Raw genomic sequence first — 13,934 nt, forward strand, 5'->3', positions numbered from 1 at the left:
TCCCAGTGGATCCAGGAAGATGGCCCACTTCTTGGTCATTGGTCCCTTTGCTGAGCTCTGCTCATACCATTTTGAGTATGCCATCCGTTTCCTGCTGGACCTCTGTCTGGTGGATTGGTGCTATCTTTACCCAAGTGGAAGTGATGAGTGAGCGTTCCATCCCAGATTCCTTGTTCATGGCTAGGGCTTGGGGGACACAGTGGCAATGGTACCTTTGAGGTCCTGACCTCCCTGTCCTTCATTCTGTCTCACTCTTCACAGCCTAAGTCATGCTTGCTTTCTTTGTCTTTCTTGCTCTTCCTTCTAAAAGGAAGCTGCCTTTTAGGGCCCATTTCTTCCACCTTATTTGGGGATTCCTCTCTGTGGTGACTTCCCTTTCTTTATGTCTCCCATTCTGTGTTGACATGCCACTTCTGCTCGGGACAACCACTGTCCCTTTCCCCTAAGGATTGACTGTCACCCTGAGAATTGTTTACCAGCATGTTCCTGGGCCCCAGAGGGAACAGATGGGATTGCATCTAGAGTAGATGACTCTGCTATCATGTTCAGTCCACAATGCTGGGAGGGACATAAACATCAAGGCTAATGGATTCATGGACTTTTTAGCAAAAGTGAACAGGGTCAGGCTGGAGGGAAGTGATTTGCAGCACATAAATGAGTCTGCAAAGCTGAACTGAAAGCTCAAAGTTGAATTTAATTCAAGCTATGGAGATTAATCAACCTTTTCTCCAACCTGTGGTATAGGAGGAAGTGGTTAAGAACACAGACTTCAGAATTACTATGTCCATGTTCAAAGTAAGGCTATGACATTTGGAGCTCTATGACATTTGCCAGCTCTGTGACCTAGGGCCAGATACTTTCTCTCTGTGCCTCAGTTTCTTCATCTGTAGAATGGGAATAATTATAGGCCCTGCCTTATTTAGTTTTGCAAGAATTAAATGATATAACACCGGTAAGGCTATACAGAGTGCTACCTGGAACATAATAATAATAGTTGCTAACGTTTATTAAGTGCTTATTATGCACTTGGGGTCAAAAATATTACACACTACTATTCCTCTTTGTCATACGGGGTTCGACAGAGTTTCTTCTCAAAGAATTAGATGTGGCTGACAAGAAACTGCAAAGCAGAGAGGCTCCACGCAGAAAAGCAGGCATCCGATCACATGGGGGCTTGTTAAATACACATTCCTGGGCTTCATCCCCAGAGTTTCAGATTCAACAGGATTGTGAGGGTGTCAGTCTGAGAATTTGCATTTCTAATCAGGTCCCATTTGGGGACCAAACTTTGGGATACTCTGGCATAGAGGTTAAGAGGTCACATTTTGAAGTCAGAAGGATTCAGATTGGAAACTGAGCTCTGGCACTGTATGGTCTTGGGCAAATTACTTTGTCTCTTTAAACTTCAGTTTCCTTGTCTCCAATATAAGTTTAAGAACTAGGCTGTGTGAAAAGTTAAATGAGATGATACTATAGTTAGCGCGTAACATGCATTAACTATTATTCCTATTTTTCTGTTAAATTTTGGGCAATATCCTGGTCTTCTCTGTGCCTCTACTTTCTTATCTATAAAGTAAAAACATTCACTAATCAGTAGTATATGGCAGGTGAAGGCACTCAATAAGATAATAGCCTTGAGTCAAACTATTAGTGACCATCCTAGAGATTAAACATGCAGTCCCCTTCTGTAGCACTTTAAACAGGACTTGGAGTGTCTTCCTCTTTTTTTTTTTTTTTTAATATTTATTTGTTTATTTATTTTTGGCTGCGTTGGGTCTTTGTTTTTGCGTGTGGGCTTTCTCTAGTTGCGGCGAGCAGGGGCTACTCTTCCTTGCGGTGCACGGGCTTCTCACTGCGGTGGCTTCTCTTGTTGCAGAGCACGGGCTCTAGTAGTTGCGGCTCGCAGGCTCTAGAGCGCAGGCTCAGTAGTTGTGGCGCATGAGCTTAGTTGCTCCATGGCATGTGGGATCTTCCCAGCCCAGGGTTTGAACCCGTGTCCCCTGCATTGGCAGGCAGATTCTTAACCACTGTGCCACCAGGGAAGTCCGGAGTGTCTTCCTCTTAAATGAGAAAATCCTCTGCTACTGCAAGGGGTCTAAGACTCCCAATAGCGCCTTCAGATTCTAACTCTCACCTTTAATTTTACTCCCTCTTTGCCTTCTTCCTCATATTTTTCCACCAAAGTGGGATCATTCATTTTATTTCTCTTGTGTCCTGGTTTGCCTTTATTTATTGCTGATGTGTTATCCTTTGCAGGTAGACAGTTGTTTCCTTCCCCAGCCATCTGTCATGAGTCGGGAAGGAACATCTACTTGAGTGAAGACTGGGTCAGGGTTCACTGGAAAGTTCTTTAGGAATGAAATATGGCTTGAACATTTAATTTATATCTCTTACAAATGGTATTTTCTGATTGAGGTTAGATTTAGGAATGTTCCCAGACTTCTGAACTTTTCCACTTTTAATGCCCTTTGTTTCTATAGTTGTATTGTCAGCTTTTTGGTTCTGATTTTTGTTCTTGTTTTTAACCTTAGCTCCTCTGCAAGCCGTAAGACACAGAAACTGCTTAGCCACCAACAGCTTGCAGCAGGGTAGCAGAGACAGGAAACATATTTCATTGCTGGTTCTTTCTTAAAGACTGAAATAGATGCCAAGTTTCTTCCTGGGATCAAGAGCTCCAAAAGCAAAGAGAAAAGTAATTTAATATTAAGACACTTTACACAAGGGTTCTTGCATCATTACAAGAAACCCCAGAAAAAAAGGCAAGCTGTACTTAGATCAACAATTCTCTAAAATAATAGTACAAATTTCCATGGGAGATACTGGGTTAGGGAGATATTTTAGTGAGCATGGCCTTTGGTGAATGTTAACTCCTACACAGAACCATCCCTGCACGGTTTTCTCTGTTACTCAAGCTTGAATTTTACCAGTTAATTTTTATACGTCTATTATGAATGCTCCTTTTATTGGCAACATTAAAAGCCTTGCCAATTCTTTCAAAATCTAGTGGTAGAACCTCTTCTGGGTTTTAGGTGTTTTGATTTAATTAGCCTTAATAAAAATGTTTTATAATAGTATTATGTTAAAGAATCATGTTTTCTCCTTTTCTGTTCTATACTATTTCAGCTTTAAGATTGTGACGACTTTTGCTAAAGTATGACTCTAAATTAACAGTCTGAGACTTGTTTAGCAAATGGATGTCTCCAGACATATGAGATACAAAAAATGAAAGGAATAATCACACAAAATGTTGAAAGTTCCACTGAAGGTTCTGTCTCAGTGTTGGAGATGGCTGCTGCATCCACTGGATCTGAGAAGCTTTCTTCTTTGTCTCTATTTACGTGTAGACAGGTCCTCCCCCACAAGTAAGAGGAAAACAAGCTTCAATTCTAGCACTATCTTACTTTGCTGTGTCATTTTAAACTTAGGTCTTGGTTTCCATCATTGTCCATCCCTAAGGTGGCCCTTCCAGCTCTAACATTGTATGATTGTGGAGGATGTATCAGCAGAGTTACTAAGTGATTAGTTCCTATCATAAGATTCTCTTTTTCTTTAAGAGTAAATTCCATCAAATGAACAGGTACTTTGGAAAAAAAAAAAAGGGTCAAGCCTCATAGGGCAAATTATTTTGCTAACTTAATCTGAATCCAGAAACTGTTTTTCAAAAAAAGGATGGCTTTGATTTAATGGTTTTACATGTAAATCTATTGCACATTTTTAAAAAATAAAGATTTCTGTAAGTAAGTTGTAGAAAAATGAAATACTGGAGTTGTGAAGGACACTGATTTTTCCGCTTAAATATGAAAAAGTCAAAAACACAAAATAATAATTCTGGAAATAGACACAGCAGCCCTTAACTAAATGTCACACCACCCGCTTATATGTGAAGTGCCTCTGAAGGGCTCAGGGGATCCAGCTGTGGCAGCGCCTCTGAGAATACACCAGCACTGTTGGTGATAGATGACATTTTGGTTACTAATGAACTAAAGAACTGAAACCAAGAATTTAGTTGGAGACAGTCAACTAGAGAGTCTATTATATGTACGTGACGCCCTAGACAACCAACTCAGCACTCACAGGAACAAAGGTCAAGACAACCATGTTCTTCATGATGAGGTCCCAGAAGATTTTTCTCATTTAGAAGCAGTCACTTCTGACCTTTTTCCTGAGCAGACAGATGATAGAAATTGATAAATGAGAAACAGGCAAATAGAAGACAGAACACTTTCCTTCAACAAACAGCAGTTTTATTCCTGTACTAGTGAGAAGGTGTGTAAGACACTATATAGATTTTTTTTGACCACTGTTACAAATATGAAAATATATTAAGCAAATACATAACTTAAATAGAAAGACTAAGGAAGTGCTTTCTTCAGATAGAGTTGGTTAGAGACACAATATTGTGGGGAGGTACTACCATAAGAAAAGCATAGAATCATCTACTGCCATTTTAAATAACCAGATTTGCAGAGAAAGAATACATGATATCAAAAACATAAAAGTGCTCTATTATAAAACATAATAAGCTCAGTTGCTAGATGTATTTACATTATTTATTTAAGCTTCACACAAATCAAGGAACAGCCAGAAGAGCCTCCATGGACAATAACGTTATTAGATATTGACTACCTAACATCCAAAGTATTGGGCCAGGTGGACATATATACACTACCAAATGTAAAATAGCTAGCTAGTGGGAAGCAGCCGCATAGCACAGGGAGATCAGCTCGGTGCTTTGTGTCCACCTAGAGGGGTGGGATAGGGAGGGTGGGAGGGAGAAGCAAGAGGGAGGAGATATGGGGATATATGTATATGTATAGCTGATTCACTTTGTTATAAAGCAGAAACGAACACACCATTGTAAAGCAATTATACTCCAATAAAGATGTTAAAACAAAACAAAATTAAAAAAAAACAAAGTATTGGGCCAGGAGCAATTTCCACACAAAAAAAGTATAGGTTGAATGTCTATGAGCTGTGCACTAATTTCTATAAGGTAGGAGTAGAAAAGGGTTTAAAGACTTGGTTCTTGTCATCGCAGAGTTTATAAGCCTGATGGGTCCCACCTGGGAAACCAGAGATTAAGGACTCTTCAGGTACGAACATTGGTGCACCTGGTTTTTAGTGTGGCTGAGGTTAGGAGATTTCACGAAGGCCACTGTAGACTCTCCCACTAGCTCACAGGGGAACACCACCCAACTCTACGACATACTCCTAAAGCCACAGTTGCATATGCTCCTTTCTTGCTGGGATGCTTACCTGCTCACTCAGCTATGAAAACACAACATCTCAAACATAACGAAAAGCTCGCTCTTAGGATGAAGATAGTTTTTCTTAAAAGAAATTACTTAAGGCAGAAAGCAGCCGTAACTAAACTCTCTTGTGAATATTCTAGAAGGAACATGTTACATTTGTCTGATTTTATTCACCATTTTCAACTTATTTTGGTATCTTACATAAGATCATGTACATTGGCATATAGGTTATAAAAATAATCTTTGGTAAATCTGTTAATAGATCTTTTTATTTCCATTACATAAACCTTTATTTTAAGAGCATTCACCAACAATTTTCTTATTTCATGAATGCAACTATATAGACAACCTTTAAAAAAATAAAATGCCTCATTTTTGTTGCATACATTTATTCCTAGGGAGCCTCCCTATAAGTCAAGAGTATTCTTTTAGTCAGAAATATTTCCATTGCTAGAAACATTTTTAGAACAGAACAGATTTTTGCTATTATCATGGCTGCATTAAATGTTACCCTGCATTTTAACTAAAATGGCCAAACATTTTCAAAGGCATCATCCACTACAAGAATCTAAGGTAGTGTGTTCAGAATTCTAAACTCAATTTCTTCAAACACCTGGTCAATTCACAAAACTAAATGAATCAATTCAATTGCTTAATCAGCTAAATCATCTGGCCAGCACAGTCAAAGTGAACCCCCCCAAAGGATAATACACCCTAATAGAAGCATATGACATCTCCAAAGAACAGTCTGGGCACACCGAAGGGATGGCATTTCCTCTTCCTGATGGTGTCTGCTTAGAGCCCCCTTTTCAAATATTTTTCCTTCTTTACATCATTTCACTCATTTTCTGCAGTCATGGTTTATAGATTTTTTTCCCTTGATGTGAAACAATCTTTGAATACTTGGTATGATTTGAAATCTCAGGTTAAAAATACTCAGAACCTTAACAGCGCATTTGGGCTGATAACAGCATTTTCCACTCTGTCTCTTCAGAAATGAGGTACTGTTGAATCCTTGCTCACAGCCACTTTGGGAGAATCAGCCATTCCTGCTTGCCACTGTGTCTTGGATGATCAACTACTTTCATTTCTTCAGTGAAATGGAACCTGGAAAGTCCTTGAACTGCTACCTCAAACAAGCAGCTTATTACCTATTTCTTTTTCCCACCAGGGCAGGTTTGGTCTGGCTCACATGTGTGAACTAAAACTCTAGAGCACCCCAGAGTTGGGGCTCAGATTCTATCACTCACTGTCATCCAGATCTGGCAGGTTTATGATTCCAGGATTCCAACCGTAGAGACGCAGAAAGCTAAGTGAATGAGAATTTAGTATATATACGGCTGATAGCTTTCTTGCAAGAAGTAAGGAGAGTGTTTAAATACAAGAACCTAGATCCTGAGACACTAAGAGAATCAGAGTGTGAAGTACAACATGTGAAGTCTAATTTTGTATTGCTGGACATCTGCTTAGTGGTTTCATATTATTTTCACATGTCATGTTGGGCTTTCTTCCAAGATGTAATAAAATTAATTAAAGACCCTCCCAAATAAAACTGTCCCCAATATGCTGTGTGCTGTGGCCATTTTAGTGTTTAAAAGTGAAATCATCATCATCTCTTCTATAATGTGGAGCCTGAAAAGACTATGAAATACCAATGGGTATGAGGAGATAAGATGAACAGAAAATAAAATCACCTTCTACTAGGAAAGCAAACACATTCAAAAGGGAGAAGGGGAAGAGTAGTGAAAAAGAGGGACTCAGAAGTGTTAAGGGCTGGTGAATTATTTAGGACAAGTATGTGCAGAGCCAGACAGGAAGATGAGCCTTAGAAAAATCTGATTCAAGAGCTGAAAAACTGGCTGCTATCCAGAGAAAACAGAATAATACGAAATTGATTTAATGAGTAGAGATTAAAGGAGTTAATTATAAAGAACTTGTATAAATAATTATTAAGATGCAAGACGGGACCCTTCCGAGATTTGATAGCTCAATAACACTTTGAAGGCTTGATGATTAAAGTGTACCGCACAGGTGCACTGCCAGAATGCCCACCGTGACAGGAAACGGAGTGTTTACCAAGACATAACACATGATGGGATTAAATTAAAATACATCCAATTGAGCTGAATGTCAAGGAGACCTTTTTTTCCTCCTCCTAAATTTAATAAATAGATCAACTAGATTATGTATTTAGTCTTTGGTGGTGGTGGGAGGGAAGATAGTGAAATATTTGTTGCTAAGGAGATTTAAAATTAGACAGGTGGAGGGTAGGAATAAATATGTCCTGCATTAGACTAAAAGAACATACAGTTTTCCCTTGTCACGTCCATTTTTATGACTCTGATTCCACCCCAGATATGCCAGGGTATTTACTGTTACAGACGTGTAGGTTTTTTATGGTTTGAATTCTTGATTTGTGCAATTAATTGCTTTCTCTTTTCGGTCCAGCGATTTGCTAGAGAAGCAGCGTCAGTGCTTGCCAGTGTGTGGTCCGCGGAAGGCTGCCGCTGCCCTGGTGCTCGGTAACTTCACTGCCTCACTGAGGCCCTCTTTCAGGCTTAACTGAAAATAGTAACAATAACCCCAGCATTATTACTGTGATGCTTTCTCTTTATTAAGTAGAAATGTGTAGTTTCTAGGACAGTGCCTAGCAAGTTGCAGGCACTAAAACTTTTCTGAATAGCTGAAGAGCCAAAAATGAATTTCTTTCCATGTTTGAATGTGCTTTGTGCCCAGCGACGTTAGCTTATAATTCTGTTTTTTTAAATTTCTTGCTTTTTCTCATTAATACAGGGAAAGTTATTCCTAATAGACACCACATCTCATAAATCTCCGACCTTTATTTTCTCCCCGGTGGTACCGCTGCCACACTCACATGTATGTTGTTCCTTTTCATTTCTAGAAGAGCCACCTGGTTTCCCGAAACAGGGTCAGAGCCTAACGCTGTCATTTCACAAGGGCATTGAGCACAATGATACTGTGAAAACTTGGAATCCTCTTCGCATTCATTCTTATTAAGTTTTTTCCTGTTTCCATAAACTTCAAAGAGCCCTGGAAATTTTTCCAGTTTGGGTGAAGCTTCACTTAACTATAAATAACTCTTTGAGGAATATTTAATGATTTTCCATTACTATGCCAATGACACCCATTATATTACTTATGGGACTCTATAGTATGTAGCAAAAATATACATTTTGAAAAGAAATGTACTCTTTCTGCAAATGAAGCCGTGAGATCAACAACCTTGATTTCTAATTCTTAAGTTTATTTCAGAGAAATTTGTAGTGAGAAAAAGGCAAACATTCCCAACTCATCTCTCAGGTAGCCATGAAGTTAACCGTGCAGATGCCTTTCAAATTTTCTCCAGGAAGACCCTCGGAACTGGACCTTGGGGAGGGCAATGCCCACTTTCTGACTCACTGAAATTTGTTATAGTCAAAATAGGCACACACACTGAAGATCAACTTGGTAGAGTATGTAGTGCTTTTTATATTAAATGCAACTGAAGGTGTCTACCTTATATTTTGACCTCAGTGATTTACTAAAAAAGGCTTTTGGAAAATTTTATACTAAGCACCACTGAATTTTTGTTTTCGTGTTTTTTAAATTAACGATATATGATGTTTGAGGACATTTCTATAGACATTGATGTTAGGAGTATTGATCAGGAGTATAATATGCCACCTCAATATTCCTTTAATGGGAAAACCAAGTATGACTGGTGCAATTTTGACTTTTCCAGGAATGCAGCCCCCAAGAAATGAGACAAAGACGAGCGTGTGTCCCTTGGGCAACACACACATCCCAGTGTGGGATGCGTGTTCGCACAGCACACTGTGGATGCAGTGAAACAGCTTCCCATCACTATGGATGGCACTTCGCATGTTGACTAGGTTTCCAGTCAGGAGGGCAGGTGGCAAGCTTCTCGATATGAGGAATTCATCACTTCTGTTCGGGTCGTTCTCTCTCAGAACCCTCAGCCCTGCAGCCTGGACTTGCTCGGCAAGTTACGTGGCCCCTGAGCTGACCACGTTGGCTTGAACGTCTGGCAGGAGAAAGGGGAGACACTAACCACCTGAGGCACAACCACCGATTTAACCTTTGGTGCTGCTTAATCCCATCTCCCCAGTCCTTTCTTTTGATTGTTATATTTGTCCAAATCGCACTTGGATCATCTTTGGATCCTAAGATTCATGGGACACCAATGCAGCCAAGCCCGCTGTACTCCCTGCTCTCTCCAGCCCTGCCCTTTGTCCTGTCCAGTAAGCATTAAAACTGGTAAAAACCACGGCCCCGCCACAGCAAGCACCTGCGTACACATTTTACCAGTCATCCTGTGATACAGGTTGAATTAGTTTATGTAGAACAAGCCATGAACACTTTAGTGTGGAAAAATAGTATTATATAAAGCTTAATATTAAACATTATGAAAAAATACATATTTACAGAAGGAACTACAAAATACAACTATGTACAATAATATCTGTTACCTTTAAATTACATAAATTCTTTAAAATTCTCCAGATTAATAAATTATACATAGTATCAACAGAAATAGCTGGCACCTCTGTAGGGCATGAAGCAAGTTTTTAAAAAGAAATCACACAGTGAATAGTTTTGATCCAGAAGATCTCCGGGTGCATTCTCAATGCCTTGAATAACCCGCATCTGAAAGGAAGGACACCAGAATTAGAGGCTGTAGCAGGGTGTGTCACAGTTGTCTGTTCTGTTTATGAAAATGACAAATGGCAAAGACTCGCAGAAACGATGGAAACTCAATATGGTTTAGGATGAGACCATCCCAGGTCATTGCATTCAGAACCATAGATTACTAGAATTGGAAAGGACTACTGATTCCAGTCTATCCCCTCTGGTTTTACAGATGAGCCCAGAGACCCAGAGAGGCACAGAAACTCACTCAGGGTTATGTGGCTTGTGAATGCTAGTTAGTTCCAGAGCTAGTTCCTGAATCCTAATTTTCAGATGCCTGAAGCTAACCATACCATAGTTAGCTTCTTTCAGGAGCACCCAAGATCACACTAAAAAAAGACTCTTAAACAAGTCAAAACAATACAAAGGAACCTCCAAGATCCTCCAGAGCCCCCCTCCATCCTGGAGCTTCTTAAAGAATCTGCCATGCAAAAACCTCAGTTTACTATACAGATAAATTAGGGGGTAATTATTTACAAAACAAAAGGATTATCTGATTTACAAAGAACTCCCTTAAGTAGCAGCCCTCTTATGTATGGGTGCTTTACAGGTTATTAACTATTTAACATACTGGCTAGGTGGGTGGGTATAGAGGGTGCAGAGAACTAAATAAAACTGAAGAGCATTTAGAAATGGTGATAAAAGAGCTCTAAAATAATGTTTGTCCCCCCCAAAAAAAATCTATATGTGGATATTAGTCCGTGTGGCAAGAAACTGAAACTTATGACAACAGCTACATGAGTGAACATTTTGAAGTGAGCACTCCAGCCCCAGTCAAGCCTTCAGATGACTGTAGCCCTGGCCAATGTCTTGACTGCAACCTCACGAGAGACCCTGGGCCAGAACCACTCAGCTAAGCCCCTCCTAAATTCCTGATCTACAGAAACTATGAGATAATAAATATAGAGGTAAGCTGCTAAGTTTTGGGGTAATTTGTTAGCTGGTAATAAATAACTAATACAATGTAACTTCAAATTTGCAATTAGCCAATGTGATAAATTAGATCTTAATGATGGTCCTGAGTAGGAAAAGGCAGACCCTTCACGTGTCAATTAACTATTGTCTGATCAAAGCAGTGCCTTACAAAGTTTATACATTTTTTTCTACTGAATTTGTCATTTAGAAAATGTTACATGCTTGTTCTAGGAAATTTAGAAAAAACATAAAATGGAAGAAAAATCATGTATTATTTTACTGCTCAGAGAAATTTATTTTAGTATTGTGGTATATTTCTTTCCAGTCTTTTTTTTCCCCTTATGTGTTGTTTTTGTTTGTTTTACGTTCTTCTTTTCTTACTTAACTTATTTATGAGAATATCTATACTATTATAATATCCTTAAAAATATCATTCTTAATGACTGCATCGTGTTCTACTCAGTGAATGCACTGTGGTGTACTTAGTCCTCCACTGTTAAACATTTAGATTTTTTCACTCAGACCTTTAACTATGAAAAGCTTCATGCATAAAGCTTTTGCAGTACTTAGGGTGGCAGTAGAAATACTGGGTGAAAAGAACATATTAAGGACCTTGATACACGTGGCCAAGTTCTTCTCCAAAGGGATTTTACAATTTGAACTCCCAGTTGCTATTTCAAAGCATCCTCCTTAGCAGTGAGCCTTATCCCTTAGAAATGTTAAGCCAAGTCCTGAGTAGAGGGCACCCCAGGCCTAGGAAGAGATACCACGTGAAATCTGTGCTCCACTATGGGGGCTCTCCTCCCCACTCTGCCTCTCTTCCTGTTGCCACTTTGTGAGGGCCTTTCCCTCAAGCCTTTGGGTAGAAGAAGAGATGCGCAGTGCACGTTGGAAAAGCTTGAGGTTTTTAATGGTTTCCAGATCCACTGTATTTCGATAAGTAAACTCATAAATTAGTGAAGTAAGTTCCTACCTCTGTGATACTCTGGATTCACATTTTCGTAGATTGGAAACAAGGGGTTTTCTTGTTCACTCCGTAGCTTCCTTGCTCTGAGAACATCTCTTACACACTGATGTAGGTATACATACTGACACTATGAAAAAGCAGAAGACATGTCAGATGAAGGCAAATTTTCAAGCATAAGAAAGACAAGGGGGGCTTCCCTGGTGGTGCAGTGGTTAAGAATCCGCCTGCCAATGCAGTGTACATGGGTTCGAGCCCTGGTCCGGGAAGATCCCACATGCTGCGGAGCAACTAAGCCCGTGCGCCACAACTACTGAGCCTGTGCTCTAGAGCCCGCGAGCCACAACTACTGAGCCTGCGCGCCTAGAGCCAGTGTTCCGTAACAAGAGAAGCCACCGCAATGTGAAGCCCGCACACCGCAACAAAGAGTAGCCCCCGCTCACCACAACTAGAGAAAGCCCATGCGCAGCAACGAAGACCCAATGTAGCCAAAAATAAATAAAATAAAATAAATTAATTAAAAAAAAAAAAAGAAAGACAAGGGACTCTCACCAAACCTCAACAGTAATGGGATTCTATATGGTTAGCAAATTTCCTGATCATCCCTTCACTAATGGTCTCTAGTATGTAGAAGAGTGACTGCTTTCTATTACCACAGAGGATTGAATAATGATAATGGGCAGAGAGGTGGTGTTTATTCATCTTTTTTTCTGTACGTGCGTATTTAGAGTATGTTCTGTGAGGGCCTACAACTATGTCTGGCCATAGTAGGTCCTCCACAAATAGTTATTAAATATACAAATGAATGCCAAACACTGTGCAATGCATTTTACATAAATTATCTCATTTGATTATTTTGACAACCTCATATAGTAGATATAATCATCCATATGAGTGGAGACTCAGAGAAGTTAAGTAACTTCTCCAAGGTCACATAGCTGAGAAATGGGACCCTAGGATTTAATCCTGGGTGTGTGAGCCCAAACTTCATGTCTTTTTCACTACACCAGTTTTCTTAGATGAAACCTAATTTCGTTGCATTGTTGAATGAGAAAATCATTTCACTGCATACTGTGCTATTTCATTCCCTTTTTGGGGGGGGAGTATGGTGAGAAAAAGGAGGTGTATACAATAGGTGTGTATATCTTGGTTCTCTCAGCATCTGAGTCTGACTAATGGAAGAATCTCAAACATGTTGGCTGACTGCAGAAAACCACAGAGGCTTACACAGTGAGGATAGACCCACCTGTCAGCTATCTGGAAGCTATATTTTTTTTTTTTTTTTTTTGCTGTCCCTTTGGAGAAGGTTTTGTTCTCCTTTGTGCAGCTTTTCTTTATTTTAGGAAATGCTTAAATTCTTTACAAATAGAATGATATTTTAAAATATTTTTATGCATGGTCTGCCGACGATGGCTCTGCTTCAAGAGATGAGAATTCTTTTAGTTCAAATTTCTAAGCTGCTTCGACACCTTTCCTTGGGTCAGAATTTGAGCGAAGAGTTAACCAGAGGTAATGTTTAAAATGAGTTATAAAGAACAAGACAAAACTAAATTTCAGCCAAATTTTAAGCTATGAAATCTGGTCACATATCAGAGTTATTTTCATAAAAAGAGTCATGGACTAATTCAGCACACTTTCATTTCGACCTGTATGAAAACAAGTCTATCCTGAATTTTTGAAGCAAGTATTGTAAGCAGAATTTAAATATAATTATGTGTTTGTGTGAGAAAGTGACAAATTTTGTGTTGCTTTGAAGTCTTATCAGACTCTCTTAGATTGGAAAAGCAATTTCTGTCTCCTCTGAATGTCTGTATGACCCATTTACCAGGGCATAGTGATATGGGTCTGGTTGTTGTTGACCTAAGTTACCATTTGGGTGCAGGAGCACGGTGCATCTTGCCTGTGGTTTAGAAACTAACTCCTTTGAAATAGAAACAAGTATAGAAGAGTCAGTGTTTTGGTGACCAAAAGGACACCACAAAGACCTCCACTGACAACAGAAGCTCAGCCATAGGCGGCCAAACTTGTGCATTGGGCCCCCTTCCTTACTACCAACCGAGCTGTCTAATAAGGGAATGAATGTCTGTGTAACC

The 13,934-nt window shown here is 39.5% G+C and overlaps 1 protein-coding gene across 2 annotated transcripts in view; it reads right to left on the reverse strand.

The window, feature by feature from the left end:
* Nucleotides 1-5,436: 5,436 nt before the first annotated feature.
* PTPRB (protein tyrosine phosphatase receptor type B) overlaps nucleotides 5,437-13,934 on the reverse strand; it is a 117,514-nt gene continuing 109,016 nt past the window's right edge. For both annotated transcript variants that reach the window (XM_082351553.1, XM_082351554.1), the window contains 2 exons: nucleotides 11,851-11,971; nucleotides 5,437-9,920 (listed from right to left, as the gene is read on the reverse strand). In XM_082351553.1, coding sequence (XP_082207679.1) covers nucleotides 9,898-9,920; nucleotides 11,851-11,971 — 144 coding nt within the window. In that variant the 3' untranslated portion in view covers nucleotides 5,437-9,897. The remainder of the gene's footprint in view (nucleotides 9,921-11,850; nucleotides 11,972-13,934) is intronic.

The sequence above is a fragment of the Balaenoptera borealis genome (genome assembly GCF_965194805.1).
Source record: "Balaenoptera borealis genome assembly, chromosome: 13".
Classification (NCBI taxonomy): Eukaryota; Metazoa; Chordata; class Mammalia; order Artiodactyla; family Balaenopteridae; genus Balaenoptera; species Balaenoptera borealis.